General features: G+C 35.6%; 2 protein-coding genes across 5 annotated transcripts in view; one reads left to right on the forward strand and one right to left on the reverse strand.

Annotated features, from left to right (window-relative positions):
* The first annotated feature begins 885 nt into the window (after positions 1 to 885).
* On the forward strand, positions 886 to 18,494 carry Dsclp (death-associated small cytoplasmic leucine-rich protein). 3 transcript variants are annotated; one of them, XM_062672259.1, is made up of 8 exons: positions 886 to 2,525; positions 2,732 to 3,379; positions 10,119 to 10,262; positions 10,635 to 10,802; positions 11,002 to 14,766; positions 15,015 to 15,110; positions 17,714 to 17,868; positions 17,988 to 18,494. In XM_062672259.1, the coding sequence occupies exons 2-5, from the start codon at positions 3,217 to 3,219 to the stop codon at positions 11,166 to 11,168; spliced, it is 642 nt and encodes a 213-aa protein (XP_062528243.1). In that variant the 5' UTR covers positions 886 to 2,525; positions 2,732 to 3,216; the 3' UTR covers positions 11,169 to 14,766; positions 15,015 to 15,110; positions 17,714 to 17,868; positions 17,988 to 18,494.
* Positions 18,495 to 21,223: 2,729 nt separating this feature from the next.
* Positions 21,224 to 25,825, reverse strand: part of LOC101735945 (probable E3 ubiquitin-protein ligase HERC2) — a 73,837-nt gene continuing 69,235 nt past the window's right edge. For both annotated transcript variants that reach the window (XM_038015651.2, XM_062672441.1), the window contains exon 89: positions 21,224 to 25,578. In XM_038015651.2, coding sequence (XP_037871579.1) covers positions 25,410 to 25,578 — 169 coding nt within the window. In that variant the 3' untranslated portion in view covers positions 21,224 to 25,409. The remainder of the gene's footprint in view (positions 25,579 to 25,825) is intronic.

Below are 25,825 nucleotides of genomic sequence, written 5' to 3' on the forward strand. Positions count from 1 at the left end.
TGTCCTTCTTCAAACGTGGCTTGTGGAGAGTAGGTACTTAATGGTAGGCAGCGGCTTGGCTTTGCCCTCAGCATTGCTGAAGTCCATGGGCGACGATAACCACTCACCATCAGGTGGGCCGTGTGCTCGTCTGCCTACAAGGGCAATAAAAAAAAGTTGAAAATTTTAATTAAGAACTTTATTCGTATTTTATAACAACAACAAAATAGAACATTATTATAAAAAGGAGTAAAACTCCGGTGTACCGTTTTTTGAAAGAAAAAAATGCATTTAATGCATATGTTATAGAAATAAATTACACGATAAATTGTAAACGTGTATTCCTGAAACTGGGTTATGCTACAAGAGGGAAATCACAGACTCGAGGCCAGCGTATTAAAATTGGCGAATTAATAGACCATCTGCAAATTTAGTGAAGGTCAATCGAAAGAAAACTAAATTCCAAGAACATTAATAGTGTTAACGTTAGTTTGTTTGCAAAAAAATAAATAGTATGTGTTTTCATAAAAAAACAGAGAACTATAAATTTGGAATTGGGGGCTTTATATTATTTATTACCAAACTCTTAACCATGATAGTTAACATTTTATCTAATATTACCAAATAAAAAGTCACTTTTAAATTACCGTGAAAATTTAACTATCCGTGGCGTTATCTAGTCTGTGGCATTTGGATTGTTTCCACTTTTATCGTTTTCATATTACATATTCTCTCTTATATCTGTATCATTCTTTGCAAAGAAATTCTGGCTATAGTTTTTACTTCGGGCTATCAATGTCGCCTATTCTACCACGTTTATAAAATAGAGCCTTCTGGTATTTTGTTCGGGTGTAATTTTGTTATTCGTTTTAAACTACCTTCCCGACTAGAAATTTTAAATTTGAACAATGCTCCAAATCGCATGAAAATGCACAAAAATGCTCAGAAAGAAGTTTTATACCTTATAAAGTTTGTTTTAAAAGTAACGTGGCATTTTTAGAACTTTTTTTTCATCATTTTTTTTACAATCATGAATTATTCAGGTAGGCCAAGATGGTACCAATATACAAATACACTATATACAATACTGTACAACCGGTTGTGATTTTGGATCCTATTCTAAATATTATAATCGAGTCGATTTTGTGAACAACGCTATGTTTTCCATATTAATTTTCAGTAAATAAATATGTAGTTGCATGCGAACATTAACAGAAGTGCCCCTATGGATACCTATATAGTTCTGGCAAATGTTCAAGGTTCAGACTCTTTGAAATTTGCGTCTCTGTTTGGCTGAAATACGGCTAGACTTAGCAAGCTTGTCGGCATGTAGATTTTTTCTCTTGTAGACGTCATTTTGACGATTACACGAGTAAAAGATGATTGACAATTCAGTGTATTTTTTTCCGTATCACATGAGCAAAATATTTACCTATCATTAAAAGGCTCCATGACGATACATACCTAATCGTCATTAATTTGTGAAAATATAACGTCAAACGCGAATATCAGAAAATAGTTGTTAGCAATAAAGACAAAAGCCATGTTAAAACCTTTTTTTAATATACGGGGTATAATAACCGATTGTATTTAATTAAAGTCCAGATAAAATCAATAATATTATTGAAAACTGCTCTTCAAGTTTTCTAAATTAAACATCTTGTATGTCAAAATAGCTTATCCCACATAGGGCTTACATTTAGTTTAATGAATCTTTATATTCAATTCATATATATTAGTGATAAAATTATAATTTGTCTGTTTGTCACTGTATGATGCACAGAAATCTAACTGACCTCGAGTAAGGTTGAACAAAGGTAAACAATTTGGTAAAGCAGTTAGTTTCGCGGCGTTTATTATTAATTCAGCTATCGCGTCTCATTTGGGCAACGATGAAAACAATCCTAACACTTACTATAAGGAAAACGAGTCCTTGACTGGACCGTCACAAATGAATTAAAGTTCACACCGACCTGGGATCACTTGATTTCAAAAATCACGAACTGCGGCTGTTTCATATACAAGGTCGTTAGTGTCGTGACAATTATCAAAGTTTCTACAATATTTTTATTACAAATCATGATTATAAATTATCTACGTAACTTCCCGTGTTACTTTCCCCTACGATATTGTTTCAGTCATATAATAAATTTGAAGAATGTGCTTGAAGTGAATCCGCAATCCATTGCAATCAACAGGGACACGGATTATGATATAGTACTTTGCTAATCAGAACGGAAAATTGCGTTTTAGCTTTTCGTATTAACTGCAAAACTATTCGATGACCGACGAACAAATCCTATATAATAACAGAAACAAAAATCCACAATACTTTTCACCACTGTTCCTATCGTGTCTACGTCTCATAAAATTACTTATTTGTTTATGAAAAAAAAACTAAGTCCCATTCTATTTTTTATTTATTGCATAGATGGGTGGACGAGCTTACAGCCCATCTAGTGTTAAGTGGTTACCGGGGCCCATAGATATCTACAACGTAAATGCCGCCACCCACCTTGAGATATAAGTTCTAAGGTTTCAGTATAGTTACAACGGCTGCCCATTTCATCATATCGTAAAATCAACAGTACAGGTGCGTCATTTGATATCAATTTGAACGAATTACATTTATATGTACTAGTGAAACCCGACTACACTTCCCTATGACTATCAGAAAACGTGTAGAAATAAATGTAAATAAAGTAAATGCCACCATCCACCTTGAGATATGAGTTCTAAGGTCTCAGTATAGTTATAACGGCTTCCCCGCCCTTCAAACCGAAACGCATTACTGCTTCACGGCAGAAACAGGCAGGGTAGCGTTACCTACCCGTGCGGACTCAAAAGAGCTCCTACCACCAGCGGCTTATCCCTAAGTTTTTTTTTCTTATTAGATTTAATGTGAATTGAATCCTTAAACTATTTTCCGCATTCGTTGACGGACAACATGCGTCAACTACGCAGCAGACAGTGCGAGCGAGACGCGCTATTGTTGTTATTGCCGTCTCGTTTCTCGACCATGCTTCTTTGTTTTGGCAACGATATAAAGGCAGGCCGCGGAAGCCGAGCTCGAATTTTACCAGAGTGCAGCCGTAGACCCGCAGGCGTTTTGCGTTTCGGTGCGGCGGTAGATGGGACGTTTATTATACATTAATTTCTTTCACGTGAAAGATTTTGACAGCAGTGACCTCTTAGACTGAGGAGTTGTGCAGTGACTGTTTGTATTGTAGTGCAGTGATGCGGCCTCCCACGGAATATGACAGCGGTGCGCGCTTGCCCGCCGAAGCCGAGGAGCATGATCCTAGGGCGCCGGCGATGATGATCTGCGCCAGGCTTGCCGGGAGAGCTATCATCAGGGTGGTCGGACGTTGCGAAGATGCCCAAGAGAATAGTCAACTCGGTGCGTTCACTTTAATTAAACGTTTGTCACATCGGCGGTAACATACACAACAAAGAATTTGAAGTTGAACGTATTTTACTAAGATACAAAAACAACTTCTCTGTTTTTGGATTCATTAATAAAATTAAATAAAGCACATTGACTAATCGATATGCAGCGAAATTAGAATTAATAATAATAATAAATGTTTACCAACAACAACACAGGTACAGCGTCAAAGTAAATTCAGTCCGTAATTGTAACAATCTTATCACAGAAACGACGTAGTTTTGATAACAGAGCGCGCCAGTAGGTGAACCCTAACTCAAAACTAGAACACACAATATCGGAGATATATTTTAATTAGCTGTCCCAAGCAATACACAATGCAATAGAACGATTGTGACATATAATTCGCACGTACGTATTATATAATGTTGAATCTAATCGTTTTCTCTCATGGATAAGATGCACACGAAAACGTATATTATTTCTTTTTCGTTAAAAACTAGGACAAATCTTCAAGGAAATTTTTTTACGTTTTCAACACATACATTTTGTTTTACTAATTTTGTACAAAAACAAGGCATGTTCTGTTCTACAAAAAAGTTAAACTTTTCACTTTACAAAGGTTTCGTTTGAATGTTTAAGTAACCTTTTTTACATATTTTTTTATTATTATCTTTATTATTTAAAAATAACAATAACAATATTTCGGTAAATTGGACTATTACGGTACGATAGGCATAGCAGCTTATAAAATAAAGAATACTTCCAAAAAATATATTCAGTATAAAAAAAAATTATAATTTAATAATATTCTTCTTTATGCATTTTCTGGTCATATTATAAATTGGTATCAGAAACTGAATGTCTAAAGATGTTTAAGCAATTTAGATAAAAAGTATAACGATTTAGCACTTTAACATAAAAAAGTTTCATCAAAACCAAGCAATTTTCGCAAACTGTCCAAACCGATGAATATAAATCTTAAAATAAAAATCTAAATATCAGTTGGAGCCCTGAGCCTTTTAATATGCGTCTTAATAAGCCAAATAATGACGAAAACTGCTTTAAACATGATTTGGTTTCAATTTCATGTATCATTTTGATATAATAAAATAAAAAATCACTGCCTATGAACTAATAACAATGACCGTGATCTTATAACCATAACCATCAGTGACTTCCGTGGAACATTTTAATATTTAACTCAAAACAACCCACTTAAATTAAATTAATGTTTACGCAAATACCAACTTATTAACCGAATTTGAATAGTAATTTTGACACCGAAATTCAGTACGAACTACAAAAAATCAAATACTATCCTTTTTCGATACGAAATTCAAAAGAAACCTCAGCGGTAGGTACTAGGTACCATACAGCTTGTTGTGGTTCATAATTACCAATCATTCACCATTTTTACTGGTGGTAGGACCTCTTGTGAGTCCGCGCGGGTAGGTACCACCACTCTGCCTATTTCTGCCGTGAAGCAGTAATGCGTTTCGGTTTGAAGGGTGGGGCAGCCGTTGTAACTATACTTGAGACCTTAGAACTTCTATCTCAAGGTGGGTGGCGCATTTACGTTGTGGATGTCTATGGGCTCCAGTAACCACTTAACACCAGGTGGGCTGTGAGCTCGTCCACCCATCTAAGCAATAAAAAAAAAAAAAAAAAAAAAAAGGTGGCTATATGCACGTCCATCTTTGAGGGCTTTAAAAAAAAATCATATATATATACATAATATAAGCTTGTCAGTTTTTGCGTTGAGTTTTTATTTAACATTGAGGTAACATTAATTAATGTACATTAATTCAGCGTTTCTGCGTGAAGAATCAAAATCGTTAACGCAATGTTTGTGCTACTTTTAATAAAAATTCAAAATAATGAACAAATAATTTGATAACCCTTACTTAAAAATTATGTTTCTCCATGGATACCTACTCTCGTCAAAATAAAAATAACGAATAAATATATTAACTAAAATCAGTTATAGTGTCCTACTTAATAATATTATTGTCCGTTCCAATCTTTTTTATTATTGCTGTTCATGTCGTCAGTAGGTACTTTCTTTACGCGAAACTGTTACGTTTCAATCTTTAGGACACCACGGAGGAATCGCAAGAAGTCCGTATTTTCGATAATTAACAACTAAAACTACAACCTTACTTTTTAAGTTTTAAGGTCCAATACAGAATGACTTTGAAATGTATAATTACGCGAAATATGCTTTTACGTAACTTAAATGAGTCTTGCGTTCGGCTTTCGTAAACGAAGATATCGTGTAAAAATTGTGAAACTATCCGAGGCCACGACTAACACTAACAGTCTGGCCTTTGTTACGCGGATTAATTTCATTTGTGCTTAATTAAGTCCCTGTATGATACCTACACTTTATGCAACTAATACCAAGAAATGTAATGCTATTGGACTCGGTTGGTATAGGTATTTAAATAATAAAATAAGTAATAAATTAACTTGAAAAGTAAAACTACTGTCTTTCCGAATAAATGCGTTCACTCTATTTAATGGTATTGTCAAACAATTTAGTAAATATCACACGGTGTCTCTATAGAAAGTCGTCTTCATACAATTTATATCCTGTCCTGTCCTGGTGAAGCTGGAAAGACCTCAGGGCCAACAGTAATCTTTCAATCAGTAACTATAAAAAAAAAAAAAAAACAAAAAAAAACAATTTATATTTTTGCCAACATTAACGTAAACTAATTGCAGCACGCACTCGTACGCGTACTACCTACCTACTATTTCTATTACACATTTATATATAGTACGTATAATAGAATAGAAAATGTTATATGAAAATATTGCAAAAGTATCAATAACTGTGTAGTCGGATAGCAAAACTATAGTCTAGTTAGATATAGAATAGATTAGACTTACTTAAGATAATTCGGATCGAATTTGCTTAAGGATAAAAAAACAAGTCTACAATATGAAATACTTATACGGACGATTAATAGTCTTCATTGTTCGCATCGACTGTCGGCTCCCGGAAGACAACGGCGGCCGGCGGCAGGCGGAAGGCAAAGAAGTATGTCTATTCCGCACTCCGAGACATGTGCTCTCCATTCCGTAGTTTATATCTACTGTTCGTCGTATAAAACGCTATTTAAAGAACGGATCCTTTGTTTAAGTGAGTATTTTGTTTTCAAAGTACTTAATTATAGAAAGTCAACTAAGGGTACCGCTCTATTACCTAATCAACAATATTAGACTTTTTAATCAAATGTACTTACAAGTACATAACACGAAATATGAGTACAATAGAAACGTCCTTGATTTAATTTAAATATCTTGTATTTTAGAACGAGCTTAAAAACGGAGGAGCTAAGCGCGAATCTAACTAGGATAGTGAACAGTTCCGTAGGCAGAAAACTCTGCCAATAAAGTACATAGACGAAATATGAAATGCTAATAATCTCCGAGTTAATGTGTTGGAAAGACTGATGGGACAAAATTAGAAGTTGCTTTTCTACTTTACTGGTTTACGGAATTCTGAAAAAGAAATTCTAATTTAGTTCATTTAGACAGACAGGAAAGACGAATGCGAGTTGTAAACAGCTTGCAGAATGCACCCATTCGGTACTCGCCACGAATACTCGTCCGTTTTTCACGTAATTTAGGATTTTAGCACGAATCAAAGGATTACATTATTGATTCTTTAAGCTGCGAATGCTTAAAGTGTTCACATAGTTGTCGTTGTTCAGTTAACTCGGTAACTTTGTCGAACGGATGAAAATGAATTGGACGAACGAATTTTTCAATGAGGTATCACAAAAGGAAATGTCGTTACAAGTTTCCTTTTTTTTGTGCATATGTCTGCAAAATCTACATATCTACGTGGTCGTAGTCGCGCACCAACTGTTTGCCAATAATCTAAATGTCATTGTTCTAAAAGTCCAGTGTACCAGGACTTAAATCCCTGCCAATAATGACCAAGACTCAAGACGTATTCATGAACAGCTTTGACAATAAATGAAATATTCAAAACAAACAACTAGAGAGCTTTTTCCGTAAAATTTGTCATTTTCCCTTTATTACATCATCTAGGGCAGGTGAGCCGGCTTGCGCACTTTGCAGCTGTGTTGTCTGTTTCTACCACGAAGCAGTCATACGTTCAAAATTCAAGGAGGATGAGAATCGTTTTATGATCAAGGTATACAAGTTGATCTCGACAACAGCAATTATTTATTTTATACCATAAACGGTGTTCTCCCGCGCAGCTCGTACTGTTGTGACAGTAGGATATAAAATAATATATGTATAATAAGTATATTTCCTTGTCGTGGAGGTAAGGAATGATTCATTGTGTTGAAATTGTGGATTAGTATAACACATATCTTTTTCGACATGATGATACTTTCTTTGTTATTACCTGAACGAAAACATATTAAACGACGGTCAGACGAACTCACAGCGCACCTGGTTTTACTAGGGCCCTTAAATAATCGTTTGGAACCTCTGGATCTGCGGAGGGACTTCGGTTCCCTCTGTATTTTGCACCGTATGTTCCGTGGGGAGTGCTCTGAGGAATTGTTCGAGATGATACCAGCATCTCGTTTTTACCATCACACCGCGTGCCACCGGAGTAGAGTTCATCCATACTACCTGGAGCCACTGCGGTCATTCACAGTGTGTTTCCTGAGGTATTTTTGCCACGTACCATCCGGCTATGGAATGAGCTCCCCTCCACGGTGTTTCCCGAGCGCTATGACATGTCCTTCTTCAAACGAGGTTTGTGGAGAGTATTAAGCAGCTGGCATTGCTGAAGTCCATGGGCGACGGTAACCACTCACCATCAGGTGGGCCGTATGCTCGTCTGCCTACAAGGGCAACAAAAAAAAAAGCTACACCGCGAATTTGGCCTTCGTGTTTGATATTTGAGATCGAAATCTTTGTTGCATTCCATCCAAACCTTCAAATCAAATCAATCATTGCAGAATTAGGAAGTTTTAGCGGTGGGATAAATAGCACTTACGGAAAACGAACTTGGATGATACGCAACTTGCAGATTTGCAGTGTGAATGTGCATTACTTTCTTCGTGAGTGCTAAAGTGTAGGAGTTACTCCAAGAATGAACTTTAGTTTCAAATTATATTTGGATCAAGATAAACAGGATTACCTTATTATTTATATACTTTGATATACCTTGCTCTTATCTCCTAACACTGCAAAGAAAGTCATGGATTTTTTGGCTGGAACACGAGGAGCTAAGTTGTGTGAATTGTTTTATTTTGTTAATTTAATATTTATACAGGTTTATGCAAACAAATGTGGCCCGTTTAGAAATACAACCGAAGAAAGAACAACCGTTACATGAATAAGAATAAATATAAAAGCAGTAGGTAACGTTTTTGATCCGGTGGTAGATTCTAAGTTATAATAATAATAGTAGGGAGGGCCGCTCAACCATCGAAGCGGTGATGTGCGTGCGCGCCCTCACTCATGAGGCTGTCGGCCAGGGCGGGGTTGCACTGGCGGTGTACCTGGACATCGCCAACACGATCAACACCCTGTCCTGGTCGCTAATCGCAGATAGAGTATCACGGCGTCCTGCGTATCTTTGTCGGCTGATCGGGTCCTACCTCGAGAACAGAACGTGTGCTTTAGACACGGCGGGGCCGGCCGCGCGTCGTTGAAATAGCTCCTGTCAACTATGACGTAGAAAAAAAAAACAACTCATCAGCACTTAGACTGCTATTTAATTTCATTTTATTCTATTTCTTCTCACTTTTCGCGTACAACGGTACAATAGATGTGGTTTCAAGCTTTGGTTGGCTGAGTGAGAAATTTGGAAACATGAACTATCTTCCCTTAGCCTATCTAATAGAAAAACCAGACGAATAATTTGACAAGTATTGTCAAAGTTTATGTACCAATTCGTAAAAAACAATTACGGTACGGTACCTATCAAGAGAAGCTAAGGGAACACAATAATTTGAAAAATACATATTTAAGAATCGGAGAGTAAACTATTATTCATGGAAACCAAAGATTTAGGATAAATATTAAAGTAAAAACAAGAGCTACTACTTTACTTTATATAGATAAAGTATTCTTTAATTACCTTTTTTACCTAATGTTCATACTTATGCTACATACTCATTATTGTTTCAAAGTTGAATACTTAATGAAAACGTATTGTTTTACTCAACAATAAAATGAGTAAATAATTATTTAATATTTGTTCGTTAAATAAAATAGAAAACTATAATTAAAACCCCTACGCAAAACTGAATCTTCTAATCCAGACTATTAGACACGTTTATTAATAGCTGTAGCACACATCGGTGCCTCTGTGATTCAGTTTGTGGTTACCGTTAAGCTACTGTGGTTCAACTATGGCTTTAGCTGTTACGCGTGTGATTTTAAGATGTGAAGATGCCCAAGAAACACAAGTTTTAGGTAATCGAAGTTAATAATGCCACGAAATATTTGTCTACGCTTGTTTTACTCACATCTTATATAATGCTTCAGACAATTTCGCTTTACTAATTGGAAACAATTTATATACAATGAGTTAAAGTCAATAAGTGTTAGTGACTATTCACTGACACATGGGCTGACGGTCTTTGAAAGCAAAAAAGTAATTAAGTAATATAGGTAATGTTTATGCCGCTTTGTTTTCACTGTTCCATTTTCTTACTTTCATATTATTCTATATTCAAACGATCATTACTTTAATCTTTTAGATTAGTTCTGAACAATTGTTTAAATTAATCTTTATTATTTGCAGATCTATCAGAGTGTCAGCTGATGCAAGTTCCAGATGCAGTATATCACCTAATGAGACACACAGAATTGAAAAGTTGTGATCTCAGTGGGAATGTCATCACTAAAATACCTCCCAAATTTGCAGTCAAGTTTAGTCTGATTACAGGTACAATAAATACTTATTACAAAAAAGTCAAATAAAAGTGATTTATAACCATTTTATGGAATTTTTAAATCAGTTAAAAATATTCTGAACAGAACCCTAAACAAAACAATACCATTAAATGTTCGATAGTTTTCTTCCGTAAGGTCTAAAACATTATCTTCCTGGTATCGATAAACCTCAATGCTATTGCTAAGGGCTGTGGCCTCCCTTAATTACTCACTTGTGGACTATCCAGTGCCAGCCCTGTCTATTATCAGCTAGATGGCATTGTGGACTGAGGTGTTGAAAGTAGAGCGTATCTGGTCCAACCAGTCTATTGGACATCTGCCTCTGGGCCTTCAGCATAAAAATAACATAAATAAATTCTTACAGATCTCAACCTATCAAACAACCAAATGGCCAGGCTGCCCGATGAGCTATGTACACTTGCTTGTCTACAGCGATTGGACATCTCACATAATACATTCGTAGCTTTACCTCACATAACGTTCCAGTGTCCAAGTCTGCACACATTGCTCGCACATCACAATCAAATTATTGGTACTTGATTTTTTTGTTTTAAAGAAATTTTTGAAAGGTAAATCTTCAAAGGAAATTTCTGTGTATAGAATTTAAACATAGAACTTTTTATCAGATAATAGAAATGCCTAATAGATAAAATTGTATAACATCTTAAAAAACATATTTAAAGCAAAGACACTGGGAAAAAGCAACATTTTTATAACTTTGATTTTTACAGAAGTTGATGTGGACAGATTAGCAAGATCTCAAGCCCTCGAATATGTAGATCTTAGTGACAATCCCATACCTGCACGGACACATGATGACCTGAAACAACTGTCCCGGCCATCAGTAACTTTATCTGATAGACAGAAAGAAGACTGGGAAGAAGATCTCATACTCTAAGCAAAATTGGGCTTGCATTTTTGGCTGATAAATAATTCTACGAGTCAAAATGTTGTGCAATAATTTAAGTGGTCCTAAATAAGCTGTGATCTATCCATTAGAGATGAGAAGATAGGTAATTAAACTGTATGTTTTAACAGAAGGTGATATTATTGAGCTATATAGGTCAATAAGTTCATTCTTGACACTTCCATGGCCATGGAAATATATCATAATTACTGAAATGAAATGTCACCTTCAAAAGATCATGGTAGTGTCACTAACGAATTTATTTATAGCAATTAATCGCTCAAATGATTTTAACTAATATAGAAATTGTTTTGAATCACTAAATTCGAAAAATTGATAATTACAATTTTGACACATTTTGTATATTTTTGATACCTATTGTTTGGATGGTTATTAAATTGAAATAAATATATCTCTATGTATGAAATACTAGTCCATCATTTAGAGATTAGTTTCCAATGTATTTGGAATAAATAGATATTAAGAGATTACATAAATATTGATAATTATGGTGCTATGCTATCTTGAAGTACGTTGTGTTGCGCGTGTTTGTTAACATTTGTACAATAGTTTTATTGAAATACTTTTTCTATTAAACTTTGAACTATGTGATTAAAAATGAATTATGACCAGTGATGTTTCCCAAAGAAATCGGAATATTGTTATACCTATCCAAAAGGGTGGGTATGTTTTCTTATTTTTTTTTATAATATCATGGATTGGTAATTAAAATAAGCATTTTCATTAATGCTTCAATTAATGTATTTTATTTTTGTACATAAATCCTTCTTTATGCCTTTTAAATACCATCGATGGCTATCCCACAAGACACCCTAATATAAAAGATACCGCAAATATATAAATCCTTATCGTAGTATAAATAGGACGTTCTTTATTACGGGAGGTCTCAATATGACGGAGCGGAAAGAAAGCACTTTTATAATAAGGAAAGATGTGAAAAGTAATGAATTTCTAATTATAGAGGGTAAAGATAAGAGCAGCTGTCTTAAATGGGGAACGAGATAAAAATCTGTCCAGCTGTTCAGTGTGCTTAGTGCGAGTGTTCTCGATCGAGTAAAAGTTAACTCAAATTTGTAGGTATGCAGTTGGAAGAGCGCCTCTAGCGGCAAAAGTTCGAAATCCTTATAAATTTGAATTAACTTTTATCGATCGAGAACGTTAAAAAACTCCCATTAAGCACACAGTATCAGTCAAAAACCCATAGTTGTAGTGCAGCGAGTGGTATGATATGAACAGTTAATACACTTAATATTTATGAAACAGCAGTTTTCAACGGAGTGAAGTGTGCTGATTTAAAAATTTTGGTTTACTTTTGGCGCCAGTGTGCTTAGTGCGAGCTTCTTAACGTTCTCGATAGCGTAAAAGTTAAGCCAATTTTGTATGCAGTTGGAACAATTTCCCTAGCGGCAAACGTACGCAATTTTTTTTTTTTTTTTGGAGTTTACTCCTTTAGAATCGATTTACATATATAGGCCCGGGGTATGAAAATTATGGGGACCAAAATCGTACTAGCATGTCACACGAAATGCGTTATGCGCCTGATTGGCTCCTGATTGCGTGATGCGTGCGCGCGCCAATCAGGAGCCAACGCGCGGCCGCGTTATCGCAGGTGACGCCGGGCTGCTGCGCCGGCAGTCCGCCACAAAGCCTCGTACTGATCGCGCGTTTCTCTCATTATTGTATTTTCATATATTTGTTAGTCGTTTGTTTTGTGTCTCGTTAATTTGTTAATAATCTGTAGTGTATCGTGTTGTCGTAATATAGAACTATTTCTCGTATTGTTTCGTTTAATTTTTTATATCCAGTAAACTCCAGTCGGACACACACACTTTTTTTTTTTTTTTTTTTTTTTCTACCTAAGCTGAGAGCCTTGAGAGGCTATGTCAGCGTAACCCTAACTTTTGTAGGTGAGCTCACGGGGCTCAAACCTGATGACGTTGCTAACACGAACCCTAGCAAGAGCCGTGCTTCGCAGAATCTACCACCGGATCGGAAACGCGACCCACTGAGAAGATCCGGCGAGAAACTCAGTGGGCTGTGTCTGGGAGTTAATTTACTCGTCGAGCCCTTCGTCGCAAGCGACGGGTTCGACGAGAACGGTGACCGGTGCTTGAAGTACCTAGAAGCACCGTTAGTGGATCGGGAGGATCCGAGATGACGTGTTTTGGGCGACGTCGACTGCTTTCCATACTGTCCGCAGGATCGGGAATGTAGTTACCGGCGGCCACGATGAGAGGGTTCTCGTGTCGTGCCGCTTTATCGAAGTGGCGCATTGACGCCGACTGCATATACTTACTGGTGGACTCTAAGTCCAGGTCGTCATGGAGGTCGACGTTCCTGACGAACCACGGGGCTCCGACGGCTATCCTGCAAAAACGGGATTGAATGACTTGGAATGATTTTAAGTGTATGCGGGCCGCGTGAGCGAACACTACACTTGCATAGGTCATGACGGGGCGTATGCAAGTTTTGTAGAGTGTCACCTTATTTCTAAGGGACATTTTACTTCGCCTACATATCATCGGGTAGAGACGTCCTAGAATGAAGGCGGCACGGTCGCGTACCGCCTTGATGTGGGGGCGGAATGTCATCCTACTGTCGAGGGTGACGCTTAAATATTTGACCTTCGGGGCCCACGGTATGGGCTGGTCGAACATCGTGATTGGGCGAACGGCGGGGGCGGGGTTATTGACGCGCCTAGTCGGGAGGGGGATGCTCAGCGTGGTGTTCGGAGGGCGACCCCTTTTGAAGAGCACCGCTGTGCTTTTCGTGGGGTTGATGTCGATGCGCCACTTCCGGAACCACTGTCCCATGATGGTAGCTGCGGTCTGAAGTCGTCGATGGAGCAACGCCTTCTTCCTACACGAGTAGTAGATGGCGGTGTCATCGGCGAAGAGCGCCAGATGGGTCTCCGGAGACCGGGGTATATCGTTGATATACAAACTGAATAGTAACGGGGAGAGGGCGGAGCCTTGCGGGACTCCGGCTGTGACGTGACGTACGCAAACGATCCCATTCCATACAAATATGAGCTAACTTTTACCCTATCGAGAACGTTAAAAAACTCGCACTACGCATATAGATCTAAAATAATACCACTCAATAAGGTGGCGCCACTCTAATTGATCGCTATTTGATAAACATTTTTTCATACGTAGAGAGCGTGTTTTTACATACCCGACCCTGTGGACCGAATGGTCGACGTCGCCCGAAACACCCGACCGTAGGTTTTGTTCTGTAATTTTGGCTGTTAAACATAGTTCATACTCTTTCACATAAGGCATTAGAGCACTGAAGCATTAGAGGAATATACCAAAAAGTCAATGAATGACATTTATGTCATTGGTTACATACTTTTGGATGACATTATTAAATAATTAATTGTAGAAATTTATCTGCATCAGAATCATTCTGGCAGCTTCAATCCGGACCTTTTGGTTTTATCCTCGGTTTTTTTCATTTCAAAAAGAGAAATCAAAACATGGCTGGTCACGGAGTTGAGGACGATCCAAGCTTAAAGGGACTCAGCAGATATTTTAATAGTCAAACAAACAGAGGACGCGCTAATGTATGTACTATTTATTCTATTAAGGTCTTTATTTAAGAATAGCTTGAATTTTGAGAAGGGAGCAATTTTCTGCAACATTGCGCCTCTTTTACATGAAGTAGGAATTTTCATTTTTATTTGCGCTCGCGACTCCTGAAGGCATTTAATAATTATACCTAGTTAAAAAAAATTTGACAAGTCGAGGGAGAATTTTTTGGCACGAATGCGAGAAAATAAATTTCATAATAGTTTCCTTTTGATTTTCACAGACATCTAAATTAACGATGGGCCTTATTGCATTATATTTTGTGTATTACAAGATGTTCAAGGCAAAACCCAAATCACAAAAGTAGAAACAATTACTGGTAAGTCTTGCTAAGATGTTTTCTTGGGTTTTCGCCCGTCATAGACATACTACAAACTACTTCTCTGGTGTAATCATGCTTTGTCGTCTATGCATACAAAAACTGTTAAGTATTCGAAACGTCAAAAATAGTAAACTCGAAATAATAAACACGATATTAAACTGTAAAAGTACCTATGTAGTTTTAATTAATTACAAGTCGTTGTAGCCTAAAGGATAAGTCGTCCGGTGCATTCGTGTTGAACGATGCACCGGTGTTCGAATACCGCAGGCGTGTACCAATTTTTCTAATGAAATACGTACTTGACAAATGTTCACGATTGACTTCCACGGTGAGGGAATAACATCGTGTAATAAAAAATCAAACCCGCAAAATTATAATTTGCGTAATTACTGGTGGTAGGACCTCTTGTGAATCCGCACGGGTAGGTAACACCTACCCATTCGCCTATTTCTGTCGTGGAGCAGTATTGCGTTTCGGTTTGAAGGGTGGGGCAGCCGTTGTAACTACTGAGATCTTAGAACTTATATCTCAAGGTGGGTGGGTGCATTTACGTTGTAAATGTCTATGGGCTCCAGTAACCACTTAACACCAGGTGGCTGTGAGCTCGTCCACCCACATAAACAATAAAAAAAAATTACGAAATCATCGTTCAGTAGGTAGTTATAAAAAGGTAATTGTTACATATTCACCGCCCAGTAGCGCGAGTCATCATTATTTCTAGTGGTTCTCGTTTCGACTATGCAGGGTAGAGGTAAGGAGAACCGTCTCTGTGTGTAAAAAATGTCCGTTAAAATCTGCTAAATAAGGGTGGCGCTACATTAGCAACCGCGGAAAAAATTTCAGCCCTTCTGCCATATATATATCGGTTTTTCTTACCTCTATTTTCCTTTTATGCTACCTATGTTTTCTCAATTATTCATAGCTTACTGTTACCTCTAAAGTACGGTGGGTACCTATTTCAGATATAAGCATAGAAGTGCGCAATTTTGGAGAGAATGTTTGAATGCTTAATAGTGGCGACTAATGACCATTTAGCATCCTTGAAATATTGTTTATTGCCCTTGTTGGCAGACGAGCATTTGGCCCACTTAATGGTGAGTGGTTACCGTCGCCCATCGTCGAAACTATGGAGGGTAGAGGTAAGAAGAACCGACTCTGTGTGTGAAAAAGTGTCCGTAAAATCTGCTAAATAAGAGTGGCGCTACAGTAGCAAACAGGTAAATTTAAAAAAAACGCGCTGAAGTTTATTAGAGTATGTATTAGTATTAATGTATTAGAATAAGATAGAGAAATAAAAAAGGATGAAAGAACTGTAAGAACTACAGAATCACAAAAAGTAAATGCAATCGATGTCTCCACGTTTTACCACAGCAATAAGTTTAGGTTATATTGACGAAATTCGTTTGGACTACGTAAACATGTGAGGTCTTGTATATTACACTGTCACTAACTACTCTAGTCATTAAATATATTAAATTTCCTAACTCAGCATACTTCAATCAATTAACAACTGCTCAATTCATATCATACCCTGTGCATATGCTAGCGCCATTCTGTAGGTTTTTTGAACTGCTATTTAGTGCTGAAAGTGGGACACCTTTTCAAGCTTCCTCCCATATGAGATGGTTCTCCTTACCTCTACCCTCCATAGTTTCTACGATAGAGAGGACAGAGCTGTTAACCCCAATAATACTGATATGATGCCGTAATGAGGGCAATGTTTAAATGCGAAATAATTTACAAAATAAAACCGATCATAGCCGGTACATATTCCGTAGTAACGATTAAATTAATAGGTGTTCCAACTAGAAAGGCAAAGATATCTTACCATACAGCCTAATCTTTTATATTCTTTTTTTATGAAAAATAATAGGAGGGAAATGAAGTGGATTAATTATTAAAAATGGAGATCTTGCTCAATTGGTATGAAATTAAATGAAATAAAATGAGTTGGGAAGAAATTTAATCTCAATAAAATGGTGATTGTTTATTGAGACTTGTTCTGTGTACTTTTTGAAAAAAAATATGTCGAGCGGCTTTGTTTCATTTTAACTTGAAAAAACAATAAATAAACAAATAAAAAAATTGACACAGCTTCGTTCCTCGCGCTCCAGAAAGTCCTACGGATGTCGATAACCCCATTCTCACGGATCGCTTGGAACCTCTGGGTCTGCGAAGGGACTTCGGTTCCCTCTGTATTTTGTACCGTATGTTCCATGGGGAGTGTTCTGAGGAATTGTTCGAGTAATACCGTCATCTCGTTTTTACCATAGCACTGCTTGCCACCGGAGTAGAGTTCATCCATACTACCTGGAGCCACTGCGGTCATCCACAGAGCGTTTCCAGAGGTCTTTTTTGCCACGAACCATCCGGCTATGGAATGAGCTACCTTCCACGGTGTTTCCCGAGTGCTATGACATGTCCTTCTTCAATCGAGGCTTGTGGAGAGTATTAAGCGGTAGGCAGCGGCTTGGCTCTGTCCCTGGCATTGCTGAAGTCCATAGGCGACGGTAACCACTCACCATTAGGTGGGGCGTGTGCTAGTCTGCCTACAAGGGCAATAAAAAAAAAACGTGTTGACAGATTTCGACATGTTCCAGGTGACTGTTTTTAATTTTAGCGTAAAAGTTTTTGTCTCTTTTGCTTACTCTCGAAATGTAACAAGACTATCCTGCTGTCAAAAGTGTCAAATTCTTCGCAACTTTAGATCCATTTTGCGGGTGTTGTGCAGTAATTACATAATTTTTCAAATCAGGTGATTTTATAATTAAAGTTCAATATAATAAAAGTCCACTAATAATATCATGTTATAAAAAAAATACTCTGGTAATAAATATTATTGTGACTTAGTTTTAAATTTATACTTACCACCAGGATGGCCGGAGACTCTTCTGTCGATGAATCCCAGCTCAAAGGCTTAGCAAAATACTTCAACAGTCAGACAAACAGAGGAAGATTAAATGTAGGTTTTGAACATTATTTTATTTGAAATTGATGCAGCAAAGGCAAACTACGATTTGTAAGGTTATGTTGAATTCTAGTCTGATTACTATCTGTTAAACCTAGAATCCCTTCAAAGTCCAGAAGTATCTTATTGATTAGTAATATTAATTTAAAATTATCTTGAACTTCTTGTAATTCATAAAAGTTTTATTGATTTTGTAAAGAATTTTCTTTAATATGTTTGTATATCAGTTTCGAAAGCACTTAATTTAATCTATTTCAGACGGCCAGAGCCACATATGCAGTAATGGGAGCAGTCATCCTTTACTTCACACTGAAACCTAAATCCAAGAAATGAATTACAAGCAAAATTTATTAGCATGTTTCTGTAAGGGATTGTTAAGTTATATAGTACATAATTAAAATCATGTGAACAAATCCAATTTCTTTTAATAAGTAGTCATTTAAATTTTTATTCTTAGTAATTTAGTTAGGTTAAGCTACAGTTGGGGCACAGTCCAGTGCGTTGGTCCGATCAGGTTCACACTAGTCATGGACAAAATCACTCACCAAGAAGAAAAGAGATATATATCTTTTTATTTACACAGGTGTTGGTCTTCTTTATTTAAAGTCCTCGTTTGTATTTATTTAAAAATCACAGTAATCAATTAAAAGAAGTATACACAAATGAAACTAATTCCTTAACTTGAATATAAATTTGAATAATAAAGAAAACAATAATAACTATTTATTACAAAGAAACAAGTTGACTTGCCACAAGAAAATCACTATGAAAAAATATAAACAAAGAAAGGTTAAAAGATAATGTATATGATTACATTTAAACAAAATTAAACTATAAAACTATAGCAGTATAATTTATTACGACTTGCTACTATATTCGACCTTCTCATTCACTTACTACGTATGCACAGTGCGTGGGCTAATCAGTAATCTTTCTTCTCACTCTCAGTCGGATCTACAGTCAATGTGTGAAATGGTCGTGAACTGTAGAGTTAAAAATATAAAGACACAATGCCAGTGATATACAGATCTAATCTCTTTGCGTGGGATATATATCTTTTAAGTTAATCACTCCTGAGTTACACTGCTAGTCCACACCACCCTTGATTCCACCATCTGCTATGCTCTCCGAGTAGCCAAAGACAAGACAAGATGTCACTACATCGTGAAGACGAAACTCCTGTATGGAAGTGGTTACAACCCTCAGACATGAGGAGCACCACTGGTGGAGGGTGTCAACAGTATTCCTGAATATCCTAAATAAGTATTATATGTATTGTTGTATTGTTTTTGAAAAAGTTTGTGTAAAAGGTGATAATAATATCGACGGAAGAAAGCGAAAATTTTGTAACTTGAAAAAGCCAGCTTTATACCAAGTCCAATCCATATTTATACAAAGTACTTTATACCATAGACAAGGGTCGATAATTTTTAAAACAAAAAAAAAATATTGTAGGATGAAACCCATTAGAAATGGAGGACAATATTATGAAAATGGAAGGAAAAATAATTTACGGGCGATCTGAGGTCGGGAAGGGGATGGGGGGGGGGCTTAAGGGTAAAAAACGGTTTTTCTCGATTTCCGGCAAAACTAAAAGTCAAATGGCAAAGTTGTAGGTAATAAAAAGATCTAAAACTTTTGTATTTACACGTTTTTTCACATAACCTCAAAATTTATGTGAAATTAAAAAAACTACGTTTTTGGTATTTTATTTTTATCTTTTTCAAAAAAAAAAAAAAAACTTTCTCGACATTTGGTGAGAACTTACCTTTTTATGTCCCAAATACGCTGTAATTTATTTGATTAGAAATATTTATTTTTTCACCTTATTTTGATTATATTTGATTATATGTATTTATATTAACGGTAGGCAGCGGCTTGGCTCTGCCCCTGGCATTGCTGAAGTCCATAAGCGACGGTAACCACTCACCATCAGGTGGGCCGTATGCTCGTCTGCCTACAAGGGCAATAAAAAAAAAAAGAATTAATATCGAAAAAGAACCCCAAATTTCAATCGAAAATTCACCCGTCAAAATATCAGCTTTTTTCAAAAACTTTTTATGTTTTCTGTTCGTTGAAATCTCTAATTTCCGATAGTTCCTCCTCTAGATTCCGAAAAAAAAATATATATGTTACTATAGTAAATCTTCTCAGAAAATGCAAAATATCGAAAAAAACTCGAATTCGATTTTTTTTTTTAATTATATATACAATTTTTTATTTTAAAATTTACACTTTCATTACTCGCAAAACATAAGATTACATGTTACATTGATAAAAAAAAAGGAAATCAAAATATACTACTATAATAATTAACAACCAAATAAGTTAATAAAATTAATATTTAACATTATTTAAATCGTTATTTTTTATTAACAAAAAGTCAAATCAAAATAATTTTACATAAATCAACTCACACAGTAGAATAGATCTTCCAATGCGCTTGAAGGAGGCACAGTTCCCAAGATACTGGCTACGTTGCCTCGTTGGACAGCCAGACTCACTCTCTGTGCAAAGTACCAGCCAACCTTAGCATCATGTGTAACCTCCTTCAAGCGTTTGGAGATTTCTGTTAAAAAATTCTTTGCTTCAGGGCCCTAAGGGCCCATCGTCTCAACCGCGAAAGGCAAAAAAGTATAAGATGACCCCAAACCCGAATACTTCCGCTTTTTTTAAATTTCTGCTGAAGCTGCAGCTGAACCGGGGCGGGAGGAAGTACCATCTAAATGACAGGGAGCCATAGTATCCACACAAGTAGCATCCCATACCAGGCACCAACCTACCAACTGACCATGGAATTAGCGTGACTCCATCGGGCCTTTTCTCATCTGACCTCAAAATTCCGATGGGTTCCAAGACAGCCGGAACATTGACTGATGACATATTTAACATTTAATATTTAACATTTACAATATTTTGAGAAAGTTGTCGAATCTTCTTTAAATTATATGACTAGATGCCTATTTATAACTATTTTTAGATAACTTATATACCTGAGTGACCTACGAAAAGTTTTAGCCCATCAAAAGATATTTGAAATATACATAAAAATCGGCCAAAAGTTAGTTAACTTTAAACTTGATAGCAGAAAACATGGAAATGTCCATATGCTGTGAAATTATTTAAAAAAAAAACAATGGGATAAATAAATTTTTAATACTTTATTTTATTTATATGTTGCAACATAATATAGGTTAGTTGACTGTTGAAAGCTTTGTAAACATAACAAGGTTCATGGAATTACATGTTTTTTGAAAAAATAAATCAGTTATAAGCCGCGCCAATAAAGAAACGAATCTAAAATGGCGGCGGCGATCATCCGTTCTCACTCTTAAGCTATTGCTGTCTTACACGGCGCGTACTGCATGCAAAAAAAATATCAGTTCTGACTTTGTTGTTGAGTTCGAGGTTTTTACTTTCGAGTTGTGTGACTTAGATGACTGGCAGCAAAATTATCTACGCAAGTTGCATCCCAGATGAGACACCTCCCCCTCTGCGAGGGCATAAAGTAAAGTAAAGTACATTCTCATTTGTTTTTTTATATTTTTTTACAATAAACAACTTTTTATTTCTATATTTCTTTTTATTTGTTGACCCTATCATCTGTCAGTGCAGGTACATAGACGCCATTTTCGATTCGTTTCTTTATTGGCGCGGCTTATACATAAATCAGTCAGTAATTAGCGGGAAGTTTCAATCTTTTGCATTAAAAGTAAGAATTACAAGACTTGACGTATGCCTTACAGTAAGTAATGCGTTATCTATCTAGCACAGTGGTCGGCAACTCTGACTCCTAGGCTACAGCTCTTTTGCGAAATGTTTAGTTCAGGCACGAAATCTTACTTACTTTGCCTTGTACGAGTATTTTTGGAAACTAAGTTTATAAAAATATATGTATATTAAAAAAATTGCTTTTTAAATAACTTTAAATTGTGTGTTATCGTCTCTTTTAGTTGCAACCACTGGTCTAGCATGATATTAAGACTGTTTTTTATTTAACTTACATACCTACTTAGGAATATAAGTATCGGTATTATTTATCAGCTATGTTATAAAAAATAAGTGAACTTGGCTTTTACAATTAAAATAAATAATATTTCAGCTGCAAAGAGACTATTATTACATTTTCAGCATTTTTTAAACCAAAGATATCTAAATCAAGGATTTTCTTTGGCAACGAAAAAAAAGTTCACGTTGGTTTAAATTTGGAATGTTCGTAACAAAACAACGATAATCGCTATTTTCTAGCGTGATACGAACGCTCCTAATATCAATAAGTTGTAATATTTATATAAGCACACAAATATAAATTTAGCATATCGGATTCTGTATATAATCCAATATATAATGTGCATGATTATTAAAATATTCTCCGTATAAAAAATGTATAATAGATAATACACGAAAGCACTAGCACCAAACAGCTATACATTGAATAGAGCACAATAGCGAAGCGACTAATTCTTGTGAACACCTACATAAATCAATATGATTAGGTTCACATTAAACATTGATTCATTTTTTCTCAACTTCCTTCACTGGAATGGTTCATAGCTACATTTAAGCCAGAATTATTAATTACAAAACTTTGCTGTGGAATTGTGTTACATTTACTACTTTACTGTGCTAGTTATATTCTAGATCATTCCTCAAATATATGTAATTTTCCGCTGTACAAAAATTATGTCTACATATTTAGATCTCTCCTTAAGTTTAATTTTTCGGATTATTAATATCTGTAGCTTTTCTTGAATAAATACTTTGATGGCCAATCTATTAAAATTTAATGAGATAATAATTAACTACTAACATTTTGATTCGTTTCCGCTAAGCTTACATAACCGTTGAGTTATATAGAAATAACAACCAAGTTAAAAACTTGAAAAATAATGACTAGCATTCCACGAATATTCATGAAGCGAAACCGTAACATATTTTATGATTAATCACTAAAATGTTACACAGTTTTGCCTACGTTAAGCGCATTTACCTCATATCTGATACCGCGGTTAATCCGATCAGTGTGCTCAGTGCGAGTTTTTTAACGTTCACGATAGCGTAAAAGTTAGCCCAATTTTGTATGCAGTTGGAACAGCGCCCTTAACGGCAAACGTAGGCAAACGATTCCATACACAAATATGAGCTAACTTTTACGCTATCGAGAACGTTAAAAAACTCGCACTAAGCACACAGAACATACGTAGTATGTGATGTATTTATTATCTTTGCAACTTAGTGTAAGTTAGTTGGTGTAATTTAACTGAGTTTAGTGTCCTAGTCGCTTAGTTCGGTGTGCATTTAATAAATGGTATACTAAACTCCAGTTAGTCGGTACTCACCCTTATTATTTTTGTTGTTTTAATGGGCATTTTTCGGGCAGAGAATCAAAAGACCCAGCTGGAATTCATAGACAGCAACCGACCAACTTTAGACTTGATATTCAAATTTAAATGTCAATAAAATCCATTATAACGGCTGCTTGTATTGAAAAGAGAAGACTGGACTCGTGAATTACATGAATGAAAAGACAGTTTATTTGTGCCAGTCAATCAATTGCGATTATACGTTATCGTGATCGTTTAAAGAGGTAGTTTTATATCGTGAAGTTAGATGATCGAGGACTTAGAAAATCATTCCCGGAACTAAAATGCTAATCTTATAAATCAGACTGCAACAAAATTAGTATAAAATACTTAAATGAGTATTTTTTTATGTTTTACGAACGCGCAATGTAAGCCGTACACAGTTGATAATTCTTATTACGATACATTGCGGGCTCGGAAGATTTCAATCAATAATCACAAGTAATCTCGTTCATAATTACTTCTTATCGTAGATTTTATAAGACTGTTATAATAATGCGCTCTTATTAATTTTATTATGAATTACATTTATTTCCTTTTTTATTACATACATAGATTTTTATTGCATTAATTTTTTTAACTGTCTTAGTAAGCCCGAAGTCATACTTTGGTTTGGGTATGGTTCTCTTACACTCTGAAACTTTTTGCATGCTGTGTTAATCGAGAAACTTATGCACAATGGATGGAATTCTACAGTTGAAATCATGTTCGCTGGTCACAAATAACATTGAACTTATATTGTAGCTACAATATAAGGAAGCTAACGCTGCACACGCGCTAATGTTCTTGTATAATCATTAATCATACTAAAAGATCATTAATAATACTATGAGTTCGTATGAGTATTTAAGAGTACCTAATTATGTACCTACAGTTTATATTATTTTCCTACTAACGTAAAATACGTAATCGACTTTATTAAATCGTTATTTTTATTTCTGTTAATTCCTTAGTAGCTTTTTACTTTTTTATTGAATATCCAATCCTTTAGATCGTTATACACATAACGCTGGAATGAAATTAGAATTTAAAATATCATTTGGGACATTTAAATATCGTCAAAAATATTTGTGAATCAAAATGATTTGTCACCATCGTATATGACAGTTTTGGTTCATTTAAATACATTTTTGTATGAGGTAAAATTACATCAATCTCACAAAATATATTTATGAAACTAAATTTCGAAACTTTAGGCGGTTCATGGTACAAAAGTTACCCGATATGATGATAAATTATTTAGGTTATATAGGTTTTAGTTCGACACGAAAATACTTAATGACTCCACTGGGAAATAATATCTGCCACTTCTAAACACTAAATTTTAGAAGATAGACAAGATGATTGTTACATTTATGACAAAAACGTGTCTACCTAAATATTTTAACGAATATAAAAAAATGTATTTGTCTCTTACGGAAATACCTCCATAGTTATCATGAATTGATATAAAAAAAATGCAATTCGTATGACATATTGCTTTTCGTTTTCAGTGAATTAATATCACAGTATTCATAAAATAATAAAACATTCAACAAACTGCTTCTAGCCTCGTGAAATATGAGCTAATAATATATTTGGACGTAGTTAAATGCAATCGCACAAACACTAATTTCACTTATGAAAATATTCATTACACTCATAGACGTGACTATAGATATATTGGTCGGTCAAGTTTTATACTTATGAAAATCTCATAGATCCCATGGTTATATTATTTAGAAAAAAACGGAGGAACTCATTTATAATACTACCGTGGCTAGAGTCCTCTCTGTTGCACAAGCGTCATTTAATTACCGTTTTTTTTTTTTTTTTGCTTTATTCACTTGATTACTCATCTACATTACATCTGAAATATATCCATCCATTTCAACGGTATATTATAAAGATTGTGTCACCTTTCAACTAGAACTTTCTAGGACTAGAAATAGTTCGTAGAATGCCTTAGTTTCCTTTACATGCGTATTAGAGCCAGGTCGGTGCTCTGGTCAAGGAGTACAGCGGGGGCGGGTGCGAGGGGTGCGGTGCATCCCCATCGGAATCCGATTCTTCGGACGAAACACGTTCGGCCGCGCTTAGTGCCACTCTAGCGTACTCATCAGTGTCGATACTTTTGCAGAAATGGATCGCGTATCTGAAAACAAAGAATAAATTAGATTAAAGTTTGGAAGGTCAAGAGAAATTTGCTTAATTAATTTTTAAACTACTTTGAGGGTTGAAACTTGTTTTTTTAAAAATTAAAGTACCTATTTGAAATGTCGGAAATAATCAAACGAAAATTTTAATTTAATAAATGAGATATTTAAACTTAGAAGTATAATAGATTTTGTCTACCACTCCCGTTTAAAAAGTAAGACGATTAACCGATTAACTCAGTTTAA

Source organism: Bombyx mori, chromosome 15 (genome assembly GCF_030269925.1).
Source record: "Bombyx mori chromosome 15, ASM3026992v2".
Classification (NCBI taxonomy): domain Eukaryota; kingdom Metazoa; phylum Arthropoda; class Insecta; order Lepidoptera; family Bombycidae; genus Bombyx; species Bombyx mori.